We start from the raw sequence: 24,047 nt of genomic DNA, 5'->3' as shown, positions 1-24,047 counted from the left end.
ATTGCCATTATCTTGGCTTTGACTACTGAAATTTCTCTTTTCCTTTAGGTTAAATCTAAATATATATCTACTCATCATAATTACACGTGAGAATCCTTTATTTCTCCCTTGTGATTTATTTACACAATCATAAAAAAATTGATAGCCTGAATTTGCATACTGACATTTGAAGGCCCATCTGTAGCTATGAGTGTCCCAGCACTAGTTTTTGGATAATACCGTTGCCTATTGCTAAGTCCTTTGAAAGCAGCATACTCATCTTTTCTTTCCCTTTTTTTGAAGAAATGCTGCCCAGAAAACCCTGGTTTATGGCTTTCTCCTTATTTTATTTTATTATTTGGATTGTAGTTTACTTCTTTCAGGAGTAGTTCACAGTCAGACAACACTTCTGCTGGCAAATACTTCATTATCTGCTCAAGAGTCTTTTGATATGTTATCTTCTCCTGTTCCAGGGACTGAATTACAGTCTTCATTTTATTCTCTCGAGTCAAAACAGTCTCCAGGCTGGATTCCAGACTCTGAATTTTAGCATGAGCAACCTGTAAACGATAACATTATCTCAATGAATTGAGACGTTCTGCATCACTTTTTTTATATCAGGTAAAGTTAAGTTATTAGGTTAAGGAAGACTTAATTACATAGACGTTTCTAAGACATCTGTGTAGGCAGATGAAACAAGGAATGCCTACTGTGTATCATACACAGAATCTCCTTAGAGTGGCCTGATGAATCTGTAAGATTTCAGAAAGCTTTACGGAGGGAGAGAGACATGCAAGTTGCAGCAAGTAATGGACAGTTGAGAGTAACATGGAACTGGAGCTGCAGGGAGGAAAAAGACATCAGCAGCTGGAGCAGCACTGGAAGATATGACTTGTCCGACAGGAACTCTATGTAATAAAGTAAATTAGCAGGATGGAGAGGGTAGAGGGGAAGAGAACCTCAACGTTAAGTCCAGAACCAGTCAGTTTTCCCTATTCTCCAATAAAAATCCTACAGCTTCCTCTGGGGGAAAAAACCCCAGTGACTAGTAATCAGAAAACCTGGAGCTCAGCAGTAGCAAATGTCTCTCTGTGGGAAGTGGGGGACTTCTGACTGTTCCTAGGAAAGGGCAAAAGCAGAGGAATGAAGAAGCTATAGAAACAAAAAGATGAAGAGCCTAAGGAACTGAGGAAGATGCATTATAGTACAGCACTCTGGAAGAACAGAAGAGCTTCAACAGAGATTTTCAATCAGTCACTCATAATTATTCTACGCCCTTGGTGCATTTTCAGAACAAAGGTAAAAGCCTGGGTAGCAGTAAATAAATAAATAATAGTAAAGCAAAAATAATAGTAGTAAAAAACCAAGTGATCCCTGTTTTCAATAGCAAAAGAACACAGCACAGAACCCTTAGCCCATAAACAAAAATGAGGACTTGATCTTTCCTTTTTTCCCTGCTTCTGTTTTCAGGTTCCAGAAGCTGAAGGTGCTCTCTGAGCTCTTCCCAATGCTTATTCAAATTAACAAATATAACAAGAAATGGCCTGGTGATGCAAAAAAGAGCTTGTCTTTCAGAAAATTGCAAGACAATATATACCGAAACCTGAAACAAGTCTTCACTAGGCTATAGAATGGGTAAATAGTGGAGGAAGAGAAGGCTGTTTTTAAAGCACAACTTCATTGGGCAAAGTCTAGTGGGCACTCAGCTGTATTCAAGTCTTCTAGGAGACACAACCTTTCAAAAGTAGGACTATGAGCTTCAGCAGAAGGAAACACGATGATACTGCCTACAGAGGTCTGTCGAAAGCAAGCCTAATATACTGTGGATTATTTCTTAGGAGTTTGCAATAGGGAAGCAAAGAGATGAAGGGACAGAGAACTTGTTTTTCAGTGAGATATACAAATTTTGCCAACAGATTTTACGGGAGATAATGGTAGAGATATTTTGAGAAAAAGAAATCTAAATCAAGAAGGAAAAGTACAAGGAATGACAAAGGAGTTAAAAATATGTGTAACAAAAGTAAATCACTGTAATTGAGAGAATGGCTCAACTGCATAAGGTCTTGCAGTCAGGAGACTTCTCATGTACATTTAAAAAAGACACTTACTCCTCTACTGGCTGAATCATAGAAATGACCTCTCCATGAGTTTGTAGTCTTAAGTCATTTACCTGTAGCTTCTCCAACAAATCCATGTTTTGTCTCTTCAGTTGACTGTTTGCCCTCTCCAGCTTTTCCAGGGGTTCACCTTCATCACAGGGATTCACGTTTTCCTGCAGTTCATCCTGAAGAACATGGTACTCTACTTCGTAGGCATGGAGCTGTTTTGAAATATCCATCTCAAACACCTGACATGAGAAAAAAAAAACCAATTTTTAACTACAACAGAGAGCACTTACTCCAGATAAATGTTTGATTAGGAGGCAATGACTCTGTTTGATTCACTTAATGTTTTTTCCTTTTCCTCTCAAAAAAGTATTTTAAGGGAAAGCCTGCAGTAAAAGCATTTTAGCATCTAGAGTTCTTATTGTAGCCATAATAAAAGACTTTAGAATAAATTGGATCATCATTTTTACAATTACGGAATATCATCTCTTACTATGAGATATATCAGCAGAAAAGTCTTACTTAATCCAAGAATTTTATAATATGACCAAGTCTCATCATCTCTTTCTCAGGGATATTAAGAAGTTTAAGAAGAAATTTTTAAATTCAAGTCTCACCAGCTTGTGATGATAGCAGGATCACATAACGGGGAGAATAATCCAGGAGTAGTCAGATCTCCACCCTCAAAACTGGATCTCTTGACTCCAAGTGCCCATTTACAGAATTTTATAAAAACACTCTCCATGGTTACAGTTTCCCTGTGCTTTGTTTCTGCGTGAAAATACACTGCTTTCTTATTGGGATGCTTTGGTGACAAAGCATTGTGAAGACTATGCAGCTGAGCATTTAGCAATGATAGGACCATATGACCTTTATTGTGACATCTAGTCATAGCCTCTCAGCTTCTGGAAGTTACCAAATAGTTCAGGCTAGGAAGGGAAGGATGTCTACAGTGACATTAATTCTGTTCCTTGTTCTAGAGATCACAACATTACCCCAACAGAAGACACACACAGATCCCCCAACAAAACAAGTTCTGCATTATGTTCACAGTTCTTCAGGTAATTAAAATGAGGTAAAACCTTAAATTACATATGGTGTTTCAAGCTGGGCAACTGCTGTTTTCCTCTATGTAACTACCCAGTCAATTCTTCATCTGTGTATTATAGTTCTGCACAATGTCTACATTTTTCTTTCATTGTCCGCACTAAGAGGATGGTCCTGGGAATTACAGCACTGAGACAGCCAAACAACTCCACCTGCAGCCAGCCTAGGCAGAAGCAATACGATATAGGTGGTCTACACATGAATGCAGATCCAGAAGGCGGCACAGCATGAGACCGCATCACAGATGAGCAGGCTACCTTCCTCTCAGCGCTGAGCTGACCTGCATATAACCACATCCACCTCCGCTCAGGCAACATAAACCATTCTTTACTCAGTCAGACCTGGCTTTTCACAAAGCCACTTCTACCATGCTCGCCACAGCACCATCGCTCTGCAACCTATGCAGACCACCGGACAGAGATTTAATTTCTAATAGTATCAAAAATATTGAACTACCATCTCTATCACTGCCAGAATTGGTGAGGTGTGAAGATAGACACTAAAGTGCCTGAAACAGGTTTAGCATGGCAATCACAATTGGTGCAACAAGGAAAAGAAGATTTAAAGGTTGTCTAAAAATGAATTCTTAACTGACAGCATCTGAAATATTCAACGTTAACCAAGCGATAGGAATGCATCAGTGTTAACTGCACTTCTGCATACAGAGATGGTTTTCTAGAGCTCTTCTGTTATGTCCGAACTGCCACCTGAAGGGGGAAGACTGTTCACAGGTTCACAGTTAAGGTACTAAACTGAGGCTCATTTTCAATTTACAGCTTCAATGCAGAGGAAAATGATGAAGAGAGATGAAGATCCCAGGCAAGAAGCTTTTCCTATATCAGCATCAGTAATTCTTTGTTTCTCTTCTATTCTTGCCCTTTGCCAAGAAGTTGCAAAGACACTAATGAAATAACACTACTGCAGTCCTCCTTTCCCTTGCCCGAGAAAGGCAAGGATCAGTCCTGGAGGGCTTCTACCTCTGGCACTAAGCACCTGCCAGATGTGATCCCTTCAAGTGCAAGGTTGAGGTGAAATGGGGAAGTTGCAGGAGGGCACCCTAAAAATGATCCCCAGGAGGATAGAAGCCACCCCTGCAATAGAACAGCAAAAGTTTGCTTGACCTTGATTTTAATAGAAATCATGAAAACAGGGCCTCACCAACCTCCTGACTTGAAGGATTTTAAGTTGGAGGTGTCAGAAAAGTTCCTACGCAGGTACCCGGCCCTGTGCAGCCAGAGTTTGAAGGATCAGCAGAAGAAGGCGCTGTAATGCTGCCTCTTCCCACCATGGGAAGTTGTGCTTCCCATCACAAACTGCAGGACTGCTCACCCACTAGCAGGGAGCAACAGCTGGGTTTAAATTGGAAAATGGGCTACTTTTACCCTTCACCCCTGATGGTGATGTGAAATTTATAAGCAAAGTCATGTTTTCCCAATAGCTGGAGCACAAAAGAACCTTTGTACTAAACCTTGAGGTAGTAACTGAAGTCTTGATAAAACTGAAGTTCAAACCCCATTGAAATTAGCTTATATCCTGTTTCTATACAAGTTACTGGGAAGATGACTCCTTTGAGTTTCAAACCAAAAAGAACATACTGAGAAGACTTTTATACATACCCTAGGCATGATTCTTTTAAAGTAAACTAAACCGGGGGAAAAAAAGTAAAGAGAAAAACAACTTTACCTGGGTAATAATTTTTTCCATTTGGGGCTGCGTCATATCTGGAATAGTGGTTTTAAGAAAATCAACAATGTTCTCAAAACTCTCACATCCCATTATAGATGTTTCTTGACTGCTAAGTAGGCTTAGTGCTACTTTAAATATGACTTCCGTTCCTTGAAGAAAAATGATGTCTAAAAAAGAAAATCATTAAAATATCTTGAAAATGAGAGCTAAAGTCATTGGATAAATATATATATTTGCTGGGATGTTTTTCTTTTTAATCAATCATACTGCAGATTTATTCATTTCACAAGTGCAATCTGTCTTATTTCAACATGAGGTTAAAGCATATAAAAAACATCTTCTGTCATCTAACAGATGTAAGACTGTTAAAGAAAATATCGCATGCTTGTTATGTCTGTAATGTTTATCTACAATAAGCATTTCATCACTGTCTACTGTAGACTGTAGACTGTTAGCTAACTGCTGTTTTTAGGGGCATCTGTGACTGAAAAGCAATTGGGAAGCAGATCACAATACAACGTACTGACGTTTTACTGTTTTCTACAGGCAGAAGCTAGTCCCTAAAAAATGATCACATAGATTCCATAACCAGTCATATTATTTTCAAAATCCACAGTAGTGATCACATTGGCTATAAGTTAAGCCCCAAATCCTTACTTTGATGTATACATAGATGTGAGGGGAAATTCCAGGCTCTGCAGAAGTCAGTAGACACAGACTGCACAGAAACTGGAAACTTGATCACTAACTAGAGACTCTGTCTCGGCAGCAGCAGTGAACTTGCAGTTAATGAGATGAACACAACACATGAGCAATTCAAATAAGCTTCCTGTGCTGTTGGCTCTGTCACATCACCAAGAGCAGGGCTACACAACTGAACAAACTCAACTTCTGATCCTGATACTGAGAGGTCATCCCTGGCCCTAATCCCTATCTCAGGGTAGCACTGGGACACTGGTAAGGCAGCCATCTCACTCGTACACAAGACTTAAAAGTCTCGCTTCTCAAGTCTATGATGCACATTCAAGCAGCATAAATATATAATTTGTGATGTGTACACATTAACTGTCCCTGGTATGTGACAATGGCCCATATGACACTGAAGATGCAGGAATCCAAAGCATTAGGAAGCAAAACAACAGCATAGTGGCTTTTGAGTTTTAAAACGGGAATACGCGTTGCTCAGCTCATTTACAGAGAAATGGACACTGACCCTCCCCATCCTTAAAAAAAAATAATTTTCCAAATTCAAAGACTACTGAAGAAGAAAAAAAAAAAAACACTTTAGCCCTAAAATATAAATTAAAAAAAAAAAGCACCAAAATTCTTTAGTGTCCCAGAATTCAATAATCCCACTAGGAAAGATATATACCAATCACATGAATACCACTGCAAAACAAATACACCAATCATTTGTTCACCCAAAGAGCAGTCAGAAAAAAAGTTTGCTGTAAAAGGAAAAAAAAAAAATCTGTAATGAAGAAATCACTAGGTCAAAAAAAAAGAAAACCAAAACCAACCAAAACCCTCTTCCACCCCAAACCACCACACCAAACAAATTAAAAACCTAATGCACTACAGTAGTAAAACAGGAGACAGAATTCAGGTTGAATTCCTTAAGAAACAACAAAAGGTGCCATATGAAAACAGAAAAATCAAATGGAAAAATAGTCTGATTTATAAGGAAGTGTATGACATACGCTCCTAGCTTCTTGGTGCATCTCTCACAGTGAGTTTTACATTAATAAATAAACAACTTTTTTTTTAAAGCTGCATTACTAGAGCTTTGATTAAGCTGGCAGTTCTTATGGACAATAAAAGAATACAAAACCAAGTCCTTGGCATGCTGATACTGTAAACACTACAAGACACAATCAATATGTAAGCTTCTGTACTAGATGTTATCTGAAGTGGAGCATATAATGAAAAAAACTATCTAAATGGAGTAAGAGGCATACTAACACTAGAAAACTGTTCAATATTTGCATTAATACCTGAAACAGCCTTTAAGTTCAAGTTTAGTTAAATTTTTATTAGAAAGCATGTTAGAATCAGTTACTCAGAAACACTTTCTCGAAAACCAGTGCATTCTCTTTTTTTCAATTTTGCAAGTTCAACAAGATGAACTTTTCTATAGACTATAAACCGAATGCTTGATGCATAAAGTACATTTGCAACAATGAACTTCCTGCTGTTCATGCTTCAGAAGTTTCTTTGTTAATAACATACTTAATTGCTCAAGTCCTATGTTTCAAAGAATACATTATGGTTTTCCTCTTTGAAAAGGAGCTGACATCCCACGATGGAGAGTATTGCTACTACCACCCCAAATATCCCTAGCATGTAGAAAACTACTCCCTGAGAGTTTCAAAACACAATGGACAACATTGTTCTGTTCATTATTGCAATAGAATAAACTTTCTTACCAAATACTCTGGCTACAAATCCTAATGGAAACTGAGATGCGAACAGTGTAAGAAACCATGGTGCAGCATAAAGACTGGGACTGATTTCATTTTCTTCAAGATGATTATACAAGTCTCTGTGATAATCATGAAGAAGCCTTGACAGCTGATACATCTGAATCTACAGTGCATGAGCGGGTTGAGGGGAGGGAGGAAGCAGAGAAAGAAAAGTTCAGCTTTATTCAGTTTTCCAAACCATTCACATTTCACTTGAGGGAAATTAACTCCAGTACAGATGGCACTGTAAAATGAAGCTTAATTGTTGCCTAGGGCCTCGAGTGATATCTACTCACGTATAAACAACCCACCCCTAATGAATTAAAACCAATACAGTACTCCATAACAAAGAAAGTTTGAACCTGATTATTAATGAAGTATCATTTCTGATTCACAGGTTTAAGGTAAGAAGAGACTATATTGATCTAACTTTATCAACAAACCAGAACTTTCAGTCTTGCAGCAATGAAAGCAGAAAGAAGTACCTCTTCCAAGATGCTAAAACTCTACATTACAGCGTTGAACTATTTCTGGCTAAATTTACACATTTCAGCTTTCATCCTTTGAATCTTGGCCATATTTTTGCTGCATTTAAGACTCCTATGCTACAATCATTACTTTAGACAGCTTCTGTACCCACGGAGTACATTAGATACGGTGGGTCAATAGAGGTGTACCACATACATATTTCCCAGCACATCTCCCACATGTCAGTGGTCTAGAGAAATTTAAGATACTGGTGCAAAAACTGCTGCTATGCTACCTGTAAAAGGTTGCAAAGCAAAGTGCTTTGTTGCTATTCATTGCTAGAAATGTCATGCTGTGGCAAATCATTTCTTTTCACTTTTGATAGTTTATATTCCACAGTAAGTCACTCACAGCACAGAGCGATGCTTCTCTCGTAAAGCAGTAGATGAGAAGCAGATACATATTGATTAGCTGTCAGGTCCAATTTTGCTGTCAACAGTGCCTTATGCTTAATGTGAATCCAATCCTCAATAAGAAAGTGACTTACTGGATCCAGTTACTTTCTTACTTTTAGTGGTTGTGATTCCTCCCTACCAAAAATGCCTGCACTTGAAACTATCTATCAGTCAGCAGTGTCCACAAGTAGACAGATCATTTCTCATTCGGGCAAATTAGCTGAATTTGTGCATGCGTTTGAGTCCTTGCTTTAACTGCTTTAATTAAGAACAGTTTGGACAGTGTCGATACAAAACGCGTTTACATGTGAAATTCAAATAGTATCACAGCGGCAGTAAACCAGTTGGATGAGTTCATTATGAACTAAGGATGCAGATCACTATTTTTTCCAGACAATTAAAAATATAATTCAAATAAGTTTTCATTATCCTAAAGAAACATTCAACATTTTTCATCTACAGGACAGAAGCCAATTCCGCATAGAAGCTTACTTGTGTTTCAGAACTGTAAATGCAAAAGAATTTGCAAGTGCTCTACTCCTGTTAAAAATCAAAACAAAGTGTTAGGCTTCAGTGAGATCTCTCTGAGTCATCTTCAGTGAGAAATCATCTTCAATAGTCTAGTTTGTCTTGAGCAGACAAAACTTGTACTTTTTTACAGAACAGGATAACTGCCTAGGAGCAAACTGTGGGGAAAGAGAGGTCATTTCATTTAAAGGACAAACAGGTGTACATGCAGTAGACCTCAAACTTACAAGTTTTCTTCCTTACAGCTTCTGACAATGAAACTTTCAGACTCATTTAAATCAAAAAGTGAAATCCTGAACATCCGAACGCTTTCAAACCAGAAGATGTTATTAAAAGTCTAGAACTGCAGTATAACATACAAACACTAAGAGAGCATCTTCTAGGGGGAAAAAAAAAAAATCCCACAACCATGCATTTATCACACTTTGACCCCCACTTGTTCAAAACATATGTGGGGGGATGGGGAGAATGGGACAGGGAAGAGGCAGAATGATGCTCTTTATGGCTGTTCACCTTTAATTCATCTCAACAAACTTGTTATAGCATACTCACATCCAGAGTAAAACACTCCTCTAATTTTTAGAATAAGCACATACAATTTTTTAACTACAATCTATTCCATTGTTCTGGACACTTGCCAAATAAGCGCCTGAAGTGGCTGGCCATGAAAAACAGACTGAAACTCCCCTTTAAGTTTTTACTTAATTATAAGTGTTTCCTTTGCAGGGAGCATGAAAAAAAAACCCCCAAACTTTTGTATCTGCCTCTTAGTTTTCTCTTTCTCCACTGTGGATTATAAGCTTTAACTCAGCAGTGGTATATCCTTTTATAATATTAGGGACTTACAGCATACAGTTATTTAAGTCAGTGGACAGCTGCATCTCAAGGTGAAGGATTTACCAAACTTTAAACCCTGAAGTTTGTACAGATCTGAAAGATTTTCTGTCTCCTTCCTAAGCCGCCCTGAGTATCTATAGCCAGCTGTTAAAAGACTAATATTGCAGAGCATGCATCGTTTCATAGGAAATCTGAATGATTAAAAATACATCTGTGTTCTCTCTGTGTTGAGGGTGGTGGGGTAGAGGACGATAAGAGAAAAGAGTTGCAAACGATGAAACAAGACAGAGCAGCCCCAAGTACAAATGTGGAGTACACTGACTGGCCACTGGGTGTCACGATTGATTTGACTTGGAGTTACAAGAGAAAAATCTGCATCTAAGTGCTTAGGGACTGAAGCAAAACAAAATCAAATTTATTTTTAAACTCTATCTATACAGATGCATGCATATTGGTTTTTTGGCATAAGGAATAGAGACAAGTGAGGAAAAGAAAAGGAAGAGCAAAATAGCAAAGACAGCAGAGTTTCCAAACAGAAGATGATGGGGACGTGTGACAGGAAAAGTCTGCAAGTTCTGAACTTCTCTGTTTGTAAATTCGGAGTCAGAGAAAGGTTTGACAATAACATTTTCATGCACCTCACAACCTCCAAAACAACATAAGAAGCTTCATAAGACCCTGGAGAACATGAGCAACCTCTGAGAGCTCAAAACTCATTTAAGGACTGAGTTACCTGTAGCGACATCATGTCTGGCCTGTACTGTTTACGGAAGCCAAGGTCATACATGAGGAATTTCAGCATTTCAAAGGCCTGTTCCTCACTCATATGTAGAAGCAGCACTCCAGCTACAAAGCTTATACCTTGACAATAACCCACTTCTTTGTCCAGCAAAGAGTATGCTTTCAGGAGATTAAAGAGTGATAGTTGTCCTGCTCCCAGGTGAGCAGAAAAGTAAGGATGCGTAGGGAATGTCCGTCCTGATGTAAAGAGAGAAGAGTAATTGACATTCAATTCTTCTCATTAAAAAAAAAAAAAACAAAAACAAAAACAACAGATCTGTCTGACAACCAGCACTTGTCTCTTCCCATAGACCTTTTCTCTTTGCTTTCATATGCAGGTTGATTTTAGTCATTTACCCATAATTCACCCCCGATTTTAGACTCTATTCATTGAGCTCATTTCATATCCTTATCTGCAAAGAACTTGCAGAAGCAACTGCTTGATTTCTCTTTTCAGAAAGATGTAGAAGAGCATAAATACAAACAGCATAACCTAAGAAATCATTTGCTTAGAGGACGCTAAGCAGCATACACAGAATGTATCCTGACAACACAGAACGTGATGCTGATACAGCAGCAACCAGCTCCAGCAACAGCTTCCATTAAGAATGGTGTGTTTCCACTCAGACACATGAAACAAGTCAGAATAATCTCCTGGGTACAAACAGACATACCTAGATCTACAAGGATGGCATGCTGTTGAGCAGTCAGTTGTTTCAGAAGTTCTTTGTAAGAGATGTCCGGAGGCTGCTGCTTGTTTGGCAGTCTGTGTCTGACTCGATGTTGCACAGCCAAAAACTGCCAAATTTCTCCCCGACGACTTTTTGGTACACCTGTAGGTCAAAAAACAAGAGGCCTAAGCAAGGGCGTATTTTTAGTGCTATAACACAAGAATTTGCTTTGTCATAATCTTTGCCTGTCATAAACTTGACTGAAGCACTCTGGAGGATCTCTTACAAACAGTCAGCTTCAGAAGTTGTCCACCCTGCAGTATATTCCCTCCGTAGCCACAGCTCAGTCCTACTAACATTAACTACAAACTTACGGTAATTACACTGAGCACTACACTGGGCAACTGAAGTACAGACATCCCTTGTTTTGCCACCACTGAGCTGTTAGCCTCCAGCAGGAAAAGATGCAAGACTACACACAGAAAGCTGACCGTCCTGTTTAGGAAGGCTGAACTAAATTCAGAGGTGTAAAATACAGGGAGGTCCACCTCCTCTTCCGCTTCCCAAAGGGCTGCTCATGTCAGCCCATAGGCTTGGAGAAAGATGTACAGATTATAAAAAGCTTGGTTCAAACTTAAAAGCATTAATGCTGCCTACCAAAGGAAGGACACAGAACCATTCATATTGAAAGACAACATTTCTCTCAAGTCAGCCAAGCACCTGTGAAAGCATAAACTAAATTAAAATACTACTTTCGGATTTTTGCATACATCCCCCCGACTCTGTAAACCGACCTTTGCGAGTCAAAATAAATTGTCAACTCTACCAATACTTCCCAGGCAAATAATTATTTAATATGAATACAAATTAGAAAAAGCATATCCTTTTTCTGAACTCTGAACTGCAGTCCAGCATCAGAAGATAGAGCAGCAAGGAAAGATGTCTGCTGGCAGTCTTCTGCAGGTCACTAACAGGAACCACCTTATTTCTACCACAATCTTCTTTGGTAGCAATTTAAACTTCCCTTCCATACCACAGCCAGATTACACTGAAATATTGTTTTTCAGCATCTGTAATACAGACATGAGATTCTATGGAGGAAGGCACAGTGGTGCAATCAGAGGCTACATCTGCATTATAGTAACAAGGCCCTCCTCTGGCTCCCCTTCTGGCCTACGGCTAGGCCACAGGAAGACCTACTTCAAGACAAAATCCCCAGCCTTTCACTCCAGGAAACAAAATACTAAAAGACCATAGTACAGACTCCACAAGATGTGGTCCTTCTGACTCTCTGAAGCTCAGCTGTGATTCTCCTGGGTTTTGGGTACAGTCCACATTAGACATTACGCTCCTGCCCTCTCAGTAACTAAGTAAAATCAGAGCATCTGAAACTTGGGAGTCAATTGGATGGGAGCCACAGAGCAGAAACCAGAAGGTCACAGTGTCAGCTGCAGAAGCTCCAAGCTCAATCTTTGATGTAATACTACATGGGCACAAGATGCTACTTTCAGGAGTATGACTATACGTGTTTCTGCATTGCTGACATTTTAAGCTGTAGACACAGCAGAACCTATTTTCTGTTTGGCAGCAGGAGGTGGGTGCATTGCAAAAAGGAGGCAATTTTTTCATGATTTTGTGGTACTGGAAAAAGTGTATTGCTGGAAGATTTACTTCTGTATCAAAAGACAACAACAAAAAATCTTCAGACTGCATAGTTAAAAGCCATCCTACATAAATACCTTCTTTCAAAGTGGAATGAATATCTTCCATGTCACATCGAATTTTGGCTCTGCAGTTTAATAACTTCTTATCCCAAACATTTATGACATCTTTCTGACATGTACCAACTTCCTCATAGTCCAGTTTAACTTTTCTTGATTGGAGCTCATCTCTGCTTGCTAGAGCACAGAACACAGATGTGGAGCATATGGAAAACCATAACATCAGAAAATTACAAGGGACATCAAGTACGCAAAACCCATTCAAGTTAGATATATCTATCTGATAATCTGACTAGGGATAAATACACCTAAAATTCATCAGTTAATAGCCAAGATGGGAACAGTCTTTTCTCATAAGATGCTGCAGGTAACAATTTAACTTCTATTACTGGGCCATGAACATTAGTAATTCATGAAGTACATAAGAACAGTTTTTAAGGCTTGGGGCAATAAGAAAAAAACACTCAACATTCAACTTCACCACATCTGCTGCTTCTTTCAACTGCAAAAACACCTTTAATCAATTTTCTCTTGTTTATATTGGACACTACAATTGTTTTAGTATGGAAAGTCCCAAACATACAAATGTTTGTATTAGAGATTTAGACAAGCAAACTAGGCAACTCTCCTAAACTAAAGTCTGTCACACTGGTCCCAGTTTTTACATGTCCCTTAAGAGAGTCGTAAGAGCTCCTGGCACTGCTACCTGGCATCATCAAGCTGACTAGAAGTAAATAGAATGAATCAACATGAACCATATCCAGAAAGGTACATCTGTGCTGAAGAACAGAACTCATGTTGCTGTATACTTAAAAGGTTTGCTGTGTACGACTACCCAGCACAAGACATTTATTCCACAGGACTCACTAGTTCTGAAATAAAGCTGCAGAGTTACTCTGGAATTTCATGGGGGAGCAGCCTTCATTTCCATTACTGAGAAATTAACTGTGGTTATTTTGTTATCCATGATATGCATGCAGAAAAACACTCCAATTCCTCACACTATTGGTGTAAAAAACTGGAATCAAGACCTGAATGTGTCTTAATTTACAGAAACAGGTTTAATTACCACTGGACTGAATTGTACATTTCACAACATGACCTCTGAAAGCTGCAATTGAGTTTATCCCAAATTTGCCTTGATCTGTGTGCAGTACTTGCTCCTTGCAGGAGACTCCTTCCTCTTGCAGATGTATGCCCCCTCCCCACCATCATCTCCAGGTGCAAGCAAACTCTCACTATGTTATTATACAACCTGCAAAACAAGACAATCAGTTCCTTCACTAATAGGCACACTTTGGATATAGCCAATATTGGGTGAATCCGTAAGATCATTGCCTAGCCCACTCCAAAAAATGTGAGTGATAATTTATTTCCAAAAGCTTTATGTTACACCAGTGAGACCATATCTATACAAGGCTACAGGCGGCCTTGTAGAAGCAACTTGTTATGCAAGGTGCAGTACACTTCCATAAAAATGGGAACATGATCTCATCACAAGATTTGTAGTCCAGTTGGGACAATTTTGAAAGCTACCCTATTGCTGTATGATTTCATTTGAGAATGCTCATTCTCATAAGCAGTATGCAATAGATATAAGCCAATGGTACTTTGGTTCTGCAGTTAACCCCACTGCAAGTCAGCAAGCTTGCCTGTTGATCGTACTTGCCCTACCTCCTATGCCAATCTTTGTTGCTTGCAACCATCCTTATTAACATTGTTCCTCATCATTGCTAGGTGGCCTGCTACTTTTTGTAGTTCTTATATTTCCAGCTGATCTACTGTCAAAAGTAGCTTTTAGCTGCCTAGAAAAAAAAAATAAGCAAGTTTGTGCAATTCACAGAACTTACCTTCTGTAAAACAAAGAGCTAATTGTATTCAAGTCTCCTCGACAGCAAAAAGAACAGGAAAAGAGGTTCTATTAATATTTTGCAAATAAAATAATCAACAAAACATTAACAGAAAACCACTGAAAACAATTCCACAGCAATTCCAGTTTTACACCAGTCATATACAGCTGAATAAATTCACAGCTTGGAACCTGGCTTCAAGTAGAAATGGCTGCATTTCTGTTATTACATTTCCTATTCCCAAGATCTACATTTAATTGTAGGCTAGGATGCCAACCACTGACCAAACCAGCGCTTATTTGGAATGTATCAGTTCTGCCTATGTCCTGTCCACAAAATGGCCCATGTTACAGTAGCCCATAGGAAGGAAGCCTAGAGACAGGCACTAAGACAGTTTACTTTTCACCCTTTGAAAATTAGATGATGAATTCTAGCTAGCCAGAACACCAGTTTCACTAGCAGTACTTATGAATCTGCATACAAGAATGAAGACATGCTCCTTGGAGCACAAACCAAGATGTGGGCTGGCAGATGGGTGCCAGTTTGGAGTCTCCCTGTTGACACTCCTGTTTTCACCACAAATGATCAGGCAGGAAAAACTTATTTTCTACCTATCAGTTATAGAATAAAAATAACCTCCAACTGAGTCTTACGGAACTGGACAGATTTAACAGTTTTCAGTACCTCCAGCCACGCAGGAAGGGTACAGAAGAGAGTTTGTCCCTCAGCAGCTCATACTACCAGAGGGAATAACATGAAATTAGTCACTACAGCAGATGTCCAGCTTCCCCACCCAAGAGTAGACTGATCATTTGCTAAAACAACAAATGAAGATTTTGCCTGAAGTTAAAACAGAATTCTCTATAGATGTTTCCTATGAATCTAGAAGTTTCCACAGAAGCGTATGTCAATAAGGAAACAAACTATAGAGAGAGTGCACAGAGGGAAAGCGTGTAGGAAATACATTCAAAGATGTACGCTTGTAGGGACATGGAAAGACTTCTATCCTGCTGTTTCTCTCTCCTCCTCCTGCCTTCTCAGTAAGAACCACGAAAGAGGGAAAAACAGTTAACTGATTGTTACAAGATCATTATGTTTTGTTTGAAGAATCAGACTACCATATAATGAGGTTATACGCCATGCACGAGAAGAAGAGGGCAGCAATTGCAGAGAGGACATTTGAAATTTTCAACTTGCACCAAAAGCTATTAGTCTATTATACTGAAGAACTTCTATTTGCTAGGACAGACATTGCATCCTATCTTTTATTTGTGCGTATCTTGACCAGTCATAATAAAATATCTTAGCCAGAAGCTCAGGCAGCTGACAAGTCAGCATGGCCAACTTCAGATCCCTCAGTAACAGCACTAATTTTCAGTGTACATCATCTCATCTTCTGAAAAAATGACTTTTTGACATACCTCAAGAGCCAGTTGCTCAAAAATCACATTTAGATTCAAATATTTGTAAGTTACCACTGCGATGTGGTTAATGAAGTACAGAAAGCCTGGACAGAAATGTCATGTGATACAAAGGACTGAAACAAGATATAGAGGGTAAGGTTTACCATAACTAAGTGTTCACAAAGCGTCTGTTCTCCTTACTCCCCTTCACATCAGAATTCCTAGACTTAGTCAGCTAGAACACAGACTGTAGCAACCTTTGTCTAACATGCACTAAAAAAGGAAAAGTTATCACTTTCTCCTTTAACTAAAGTGACTCATTAAGAGTTGGCAGGTGGACAGAGAACCTGGTAGACTGTGAGACAGGCGAACACATTTCTTTCTAGCACTGCTAACCAAAAAGTTACAGAAGCAGACCTCTGTTAGAGGCACCAACACCAGTACAGTTTTCAACTTCAGGCCACAGAATTTGTAATAGTTTTTAGGGGTATTTTCTAAATAGCTAACCTTCCAGCTTCTGGTTTTCTTTTTCCATTCGAAGCAACAGAATTTGTTGATGGATGGCTTTTCTCCACAGACTTTGTAGTTCTTCCGAGTTTTTCCTCTCTCCACTGTTATCTGGACCATCCTCATTTTGCAGTACTAGAACAAAAGGGTCCTCCTCCAAGGGTGGAGCAAGAGGGGATAATGGTAACAATTCACTTCCGTCATGTCCATCTGCAAAGAATCAGAATGCTATTACAGGAAACTCAGATTGTTTGACATATCATGAAAATCTAAGTCACAGCAGAACAAAAATAGCTGTCTTCCACATTCAGCAGTGAGGCACTGATTCCAAAGACAGAGAAAATGCATTTCAACAGTAGAGAATTATTTTTAAATGAAGTGTTTTATTTAAATTAGATAACATTATATTTAAATTCAACAAAGCTAAATAAAGGGTCACCCTTTCCCCTGCTAGCTCCCTCTAGAGTTACAAAGAGGCATTTATCCATAAAGTCTCCTTTACAGCTGAGCTTGTTTACTGCTGTGATTAACAACAGGCTCTATACTAAACACAACTTTATTCATCTGCTAAGATGCACTATAGGCAGCACTGTAGCACTTTATGGCCACTAAATATAGAATTTGTCATTTACCTATGTCTGTGAATTCTGCCAATGCAGATATATCAGTATAGCAGGATTTCAGATATTTCAGAGCTTTCTACCCTAAATGACCTAAAGCTATAAGAATTATTAACACAGTCAACAGGTGCTATGTGCAGTACAAGGATAAGGTAGAAAAATTACTATTTTCTGCAAACACTGCTATTATGTAAGCATAATAGGGTAAAAATTTGCTAACTGTTAAAGAGGATATCTTTGTCAGCAAGAGGCAGTTCTTCATTTCCTTGCTATCAGTGCAGCCATGGCAGGTTGCAATTAATTTGTTTTTGATGACAGAATCGTTTGTTTAAAGCAACAAAGACCTAAAGCCATCTGAGTACAACTGATCTCAAGTGAGGTTCTAGCAAGAATATTGTATCAAGCTGACTCCCTTCTCCCTTTCATATTTTTGCATGTTGCAGTTCACTAAGGTAATAACTATTCAGTAACAACTGCTTGTTTATTTTCTTTAAAAGCACACACAGACCTGGATGCTGCATCTTGGAAGGAGATTTATTCATAGGTGAAGCTACCTGCAGGAATATTCTCCGCCGCCAGGAGATGCGGCGAGGTGTGAGTGTGGCCCCCACAGCATTTAGAGATTCACTGCTGCAGACGGTTGATGTTCTTTTCTTTCCCTCCCCATCACTGAAGGAAAGAAAAAGCAGATGGGGTAATCAAAGTCAGTCATCTTTGGAGGGGAAAGCAAAACAAAGCAAATCTTTATTACGTCTGTCTAATGTACAACTAATGCAGGAGCATTTGCGGGAAAGCTTTAGAAGGCAAAGCATGCTTTATGTGAGCTTCCCCTCACAAGTGCCCGGTCGTCTTCTTGTAACACAGTGCTGTGATGTTTGCACTATATATCATCAGGAAGAATTCACAGCATTCATGAAGTGTTCAGCTGGAAGCTCAGAATAAAAGCTAAACTTTCTGAAAAGCTAAGAGAAAAACATGGTAATATTTAACCTCTAAAATGGACAACAATGGGTTTTGCTTTGCCATACATTAGTCTTACAGGGGCAATCTGATGTAATACCCCTAAAGGCACAGCTGTTGCTTTAGCAGAGCACAACGCGCCATTTAGTGCCATTTTAAATGGCATGATGAGCTCACTAGTCAATATTTCATTGGAGGCAATGCTCTGGGCCTTCTCACGCAGCCTCTTTCCTGTGCTTTAAGAAGTGGACACTTCACTTGCACAAACGGGGCCAAATGTCCTCATGCTTCATCAGTATCTCCAGCTGAAGGAACACAGCCTTTGCAAGCAGAGGGCAGGCTCAGTTCATACCACAATGACCTGAAAGGAACTTATCTCCTCCCCAGTTGCCATGTAGAAATATATTTACCCAGGAATTTTAATAGTAGGTTATGTTGCTAGAAAAGGCAAGGAGAGGATACAGGGAAGCTTTGCTGGGAGTCATTTTAAGAGGACACCAGGCACGCCTCTCTACTGACTGTTGCCAGAAGAAAGGACATTTAGCCTTCATAAGTACTTGAGTCACTTTCAGAAATAATTCATCACTTTGCATCTGTGGTAGTAGAGTAGGTGCACAGATCTCATATAGCAATGGGTACACTGATTATCTGCCACAAATCCTTCCACGCAACATCAACAGCGTGACACAGGCTTCTTAGGAAGACAGCATCAAATATGGGGAGCTGTGTCTGCAGCTTCAGCTTCATCACACGGAAGACTGCTATATCAACACAGCAGTAGTTACACTCAAACCTTCATTCTGTGAAGAATTTCCATGCTACAGTGCAAAGTCCCTAAAAAGAGATGGATGAAAGGAAAACCCAGCAGGTTAAGTGTTCACTGTGTTTGTAGTGGTAAGTTAGTTGCAGACAATCACTGTTTTAGCCAGCTGCAATTAGTTTCCCCACTTTGGGCTTGCACAAAAGGAGAGATCTGCAAGGGAGGCAGACTATGTCTTACTGCAGTTTCAGCTACATCTCTCTACCAGCTACACCGTTTCAATCAGCACTTTTCAGATCAAATACGTTGTGCCGAATAATAATCCACCAAGCTAGAACTGGCCTTTTTGGTGATCAAAGATGTCCCTGTGCTAATGATCTACAACAGCTCCCTGACATCTGTAAGCCTCAGTGGGCAAACTGGACTCACTATCATACACAGGTCTCAGACCCTGCTTCCATATGCTGGCAGAGAAATAATTGTGTCTTCAAGTTCACCTACCCAGCATTAGGCACCTGCTCTCCCCTAAGAACAGCGCTGTGGGCTGGGAGCCCTGCATAACAGTCCAAATTACTCTCTACTCCCATTTTAGTTTCGACAGTGCCTCAGTTCCCTATGTGTCATACTATTAGTAGATGGTCTCAGTAGAGCCTCACATTGCGCTAACCAAAATAGCTACAGAAAACCCTGTGACAATCTTCTTTGGCTAACTCTTACACAGTCTTTGGTGGTGCTTGCACTAGCTTGCACCAGCTTCCACTGCTTGCACTAGCTAAACATAGACTACAAAACTAATTTTGAATCTAGAGCTGCTGTTTTCCAAAGGTATTTCAGTCCAACAACTCTCGGAAATAAGATATCAAGTTTGGATATATTAATCATTATAATTCATGTTTCTATAAATAACTGTAACAAAACTACTTCTTGCTATTTCACGTCTTACATATCACACGTTAAAACACAAAATCTAAGTCATTCCAGGGCTTACTAAATAGAAGCTATGTAACAAGGAAATGAAAACTTTCTCTCTACTGCTATGCACAAAAACCTACATTCAGCTACTGTGCCCCTAAACAAGCAAACAGTCCTAAGAATAATGTTCAATTACCAGTGGTAAAATTTACAACAAAGTCAGAATAAGAGGGTGGCTATTTTAGGGTATGGAACAAAGCTGTTCACACCATTTGAGTCGCAGAATTTACAGTGGGATCAATTAGTCACATGTGCTGCCTCATGCAGTGTGCAAACCATACAGTTCTGAAGACCTCTGTTTCTGTTGTTAAACCCTCCCTTCCAAAAGTTCCCTGCCATTTTGAGCAACTAACATTAATCACTTCCTCTTTCATAGAGCTGCCTGATGAGTGATGAGAGGAAAACTTTTGAAAGTCTCATGTGCATACCTTGCCATATTCAATGGAAGGCAAGGGCACCTGTGAAAACACTGAGATTTAGGAAAGGGAGGCTAGAAAGGGAGTAAAGAAAGTTTCCCCATTTCAAAACAGACAAATCCTAGCTTAACATCAGATCTGAAGGTGTGAAACAATACCCTACAGAGTAAAAGCAGGAAGAAGTCAAAGTCAAACGGTAGTGTCTCCTATCCAGTGATGAAATGGTTCAGAAGGTTGGTACAAAAAACAGGTGAGTTGACTCAATTACATATTCCTCACCTTGAAACAGGAGTTGCACAATACTTAGTCCCTAGACTTTACCATCGCTCACACCTAAACTCAACTGGCTGGCTTCACTCTTGGTCATATTTGCAAGAAACCAGATTACTTCAGGTTTTAAGGTAGATGTGGATTTTAACAGCCAGGCAGGTAGGTGCTCTGCTTAGAGAGGCCAGCAACACCTCATAGAGTTTCTCTAAACAGGGTGGGGGTAAATTAAAAAAAAATAAATGTATCTGACCATTAGCTATCAGCTCCCTGCAAAATGAAGAGATTTATTAATGTGAGCAGAGAGACTAAGAGCAAAAGCAGCTTCAAAACAGCAGCAACAATAACAACTTCTTAAATTGAGTTCAGTCATTGCTACTGGAAAGCAGAGCAGAGTTTTCACTACTTCCCAACCTGGGGAAACAGACTTTCAGAACTTTCCTGTCAGGGCACTGATAATGAACCTCAAACACCCACGGGAAAAATTCTTCTTAAGAATTCTCAAGACAAGACCCTGTTCTGGACAACATACATGCTTAAACATCTACACGGGAAGCATGTTGCAAGGTCAACTAGGAGAAATAGTCCAATCGTTACCTCATTTTTAATGACGTTTTCCACTCTTAGAAAAAGTTGCTAGCTCAAACTCAAGAAATGTATAACTGCTCTATGAAATAGTCCAATCGTTACCTCATTTTTAATGATGTTTTCCACTCTTAGGAAAAGTTGCTACCTCAAACTCAAGAAATGTATAACTGCTCTATAAACTATGGATTATAAAGCCTAGACACTGGGGCAAGACAGAGGATGAATATTTCTTGGGTTATACGGTGACATAGCCACCAAGAAGAAAAAACACTCAACTACTTTCTACAAGTTCCTGTTCTGCTGCAACCTACCAGCAACTGAGCAAGATTAAGAGATAGCAGTATAAAAAACCTTAATGAACTACAGAAGAGATATTTAAGAACTGCAAACTGGACCATGATTGCAAGAATTGATTTTTTTTTTACTTTACTTTTATTTATTTATTTTAAGAAAATGGTAACTATATTGTGGTACAGGTTCTAGTAAAACGGACATATGAAAGCGCAAAGCCAAACAGTTCAATAGAGAAATTCCACAAAATGGAGTATTTCCAATTGATTTTACTTACTGTTCCTGTTTTAATCACTTAAAAAGACCTCCCATGCGGCTCTGGAAAATGATAACAATGTAATACTCTATATGTAAGACAAATTCATGACAGTTCAGTTTGAAGAATAATGGTTCTCCAAAAGGCTGCTTACTATGCTCCTGACCCAACACAGAAACCAAAATGCATTCATCAACTTAAACACAATAAAAAGTAAAAAGCTATAAATTCAATGCAATGCCTCAAATATTTTAGTCTGTACTTTTAGCCTTAAGCTGTTACAAGCAATAACCCAAGTACTCAAAGGTACAGAATACTGATAATTTAAGTTTTTCATCTCAGCTAACTGCAGATCAGTTTCACCAAAGCACCATCCCATTCTCTATTCTACCAGAAACGCATAGCATAAACATGAGACAGCTAGTTTAGAAGAGGAAAAAAAAAAAAAAAAAGAAGAAGAAACACAAAAAACTTGTTCAAATTACAAACATGCTTATTGCTTGGTTTCAATTACTCAAATCTTTTCCCAAAACTGTTCTCTAAAATGCTCTCAAAGACTGGTATTTAAAAAAACACAAAGCTATCCCATTTCTTATAAACTCTTTACACAATACTTATCTGAATTATTTTTCACTTGAATCCATGCAAGCCAAGTGACTCGAGAATAAATACTGTTGCTGCTCATGCCAAGGTTTGCATCTTTCCCCAGTTTGCTTTCATTTCAACTTCTTCTCTTGATTGCTTTATGTAGCAATTGAATCAACTAGACCTACTTTGCAATTTGGAGGCTGAGATGGTCCAAAAATCCTTCAGATCAAGTACAGAAAGACAGCTAATATTTCAACTCCCAGGACTTAAGCTGGCAGAAGCTTATATATAAGCCTCATACATGAAGTATTCCTCCCCTCCAGGAGGAAGAAAAACTAGTTCCAATCAGTTTATACTTCTCTATTGGTTCTCACTTTTATCATATTTTTTATTCTGAATAATTACTTTCTACTATTTTGTTTAAAGAATATTCTCAAGTATTTTACTTTCTTCATAAGAAATGAAGCTGTTTTAAAAAAACAATCTGTTCAAATTCAAGTGGTGATAAATCAGCTTAAATTATCCTTGCATAACAATGCAATGAACAGAAACAGTGTGGGCTGGTCAAACCTATGCTGAAGTATGTCTCATTTTTAAAAGTGCTACTTTTATTTTTACATTAAAAAAACCCAGATTATTCCAGTAGCCTAGCTTTCAGGAGTAGCTGGTGAGTAAGAAATTCCAGAAGTTACAGAAATAAAAGTTTGAAAACAGATTATGCTCTCAAATTCCTGTTTGTTTACCTCTGTGTTGGCAGGATTTTTTTTTTTTTAATCCTTATGTATGCTTGCGTTCAATATTAAACACTGCACAACATACTTGTCAAAAGCCAAGATTATATGGACCATTTTCACTCTAGACTTCCCTCTGGACAAAGGAATCGACAATGCAGTAAAAACATTCTGAAGGCATCTATTAATACTGTGTTGATTCCCAACTTTACTATACTGTTCATTCCTTAAAGCAGAAAACATTGGTGTTTTCTCTCTTCCACATAAAGCATCACAGTAGTGATCATTAGAGAATTAAACCCAAAAAGGTCAGTCTCTCCACAAACATTAGGAAAAAAAGGTATGTCTTTCACCACAGTGGACTTATCTGGAGAATAGGTTTTTTTTCTCCTGTCTTTAGGTAGCCCCAACGCAGCCATTTAAATCCTATCAAATCAACTGAGGCTTCCTTTTTAATGAAGATCAAGACACTTCTAGGGCATGATTCATGTTTTCTAAATGAAGATGTCCCCAGTGACAGGCAGAACTGGCTGTATTAGTGTTCAGGAAGAAAGGCAGATAAATAGGCAGGATCAGCTCCGTAAATGTCACAGTATTAAAGACAATCACATTAGGATGAGAGCAACTGTGCTGCAGAAACACCAACTTCTCTCCATTGATGAGATGAGATGAAGATGTCTGCAATCAGGTGAGAGCCACTGTATCTCCAACACCCTATTATCAGTTCCTGAGTTTCTGACCATATGCCAAATGTGATGTAAACATGGATCAGAATCCTCCTCTATACAGTGGCCAATACATAAAGACACATACATGATAAGGAGAGCTGCTTTTTAACACCCAGCTCCCCAGCTGACCCTGGCTTGGTGTTACTTGCATAGGCCCACCTGACTGCTACAAATCAAACATCTTTCTAAAATGAATTCAGACTGAAACTGCCTCTGCTCCTGCACATTCAAGTTCACCAGAACACCAAGAAAAGCTGCCTGCCACATCACATGTCATCTCAAAGATACATGGTAAGGGAAGTCATACTATA

The 24,047-nt window shown here is 39.0% G+C and overlaps 1 protein-coding gene across 2 annotated transcripts in view; it reads right to left on the bottom strand.

The window, feature by feature from the left end:
- Positions 1-215: 215 nt before the first annotated feature.
- TBC1D4 (TBC1 domain family, member 4) overlaps positions 216-24,047 on the bottom strand; it is a 53,806-nt gene continuing 29,974 nt past the window's right edge. For both annotated transcript variants that reach the window (XM_010292795.1, XM_010293542.1), the window contains 10 exons: positions 17,688-17,848; positions 16,560-16,769; positions 14,650-14,652; positions 12,818-12,976; positions 11,082-11,240; positions 10,361-10,605; positions 7,304-7,463; positions 4,875-5,044; positions 2,150-2,326; positions 216-539 (listed from right to left, as the gene is read on the bottom strand). In XM_010292795.1, the coding sequence (XP_010291097.1) occupies positions 321-539; positions 2,150-2,326; positions 4,875-5,044; positions 7,304-7,463; positions 10,361-10,605; positions 11,082-11,240; positions 12,818-12,976; positions 14,650-14,652; positions 16,560-16,769; positions 17,688-17,848 (1,663 nt within the window). In that variant the 3' untranslated portion in view covers positions 216-320. The remainder of the gene's footprint in view (positions 540-2,149; positions 2,327-4,874; positions 5,045-7,303; positions 7,464-10,360; positions 10,606-11,081; positions 11,241-12,817; positions 12,977-14,649; positions 14,653-16,559; positions 16,770-17,687; positions 17,849-24,047) is intronic.

This window comes from Phaethon lepturus, unplaced genomic scaffold, assembly GCF_000687285.1.
Source record: "Phaethon lepturus isolate BGI_N335 unplaced genomic scaffold, ASM68728v1 scaffold1930, whole genome shotgun sequence".
NCBI classification, from domain to species: Eukaryota; Metazoa; Chordata; class Aves; order Phaethontiformes; family Phaethontidae; genus Phaethon; species Phaethon lepturus.
This window is presented reverse-complemented; position numbering and strand designations above follow the sequence as displayed.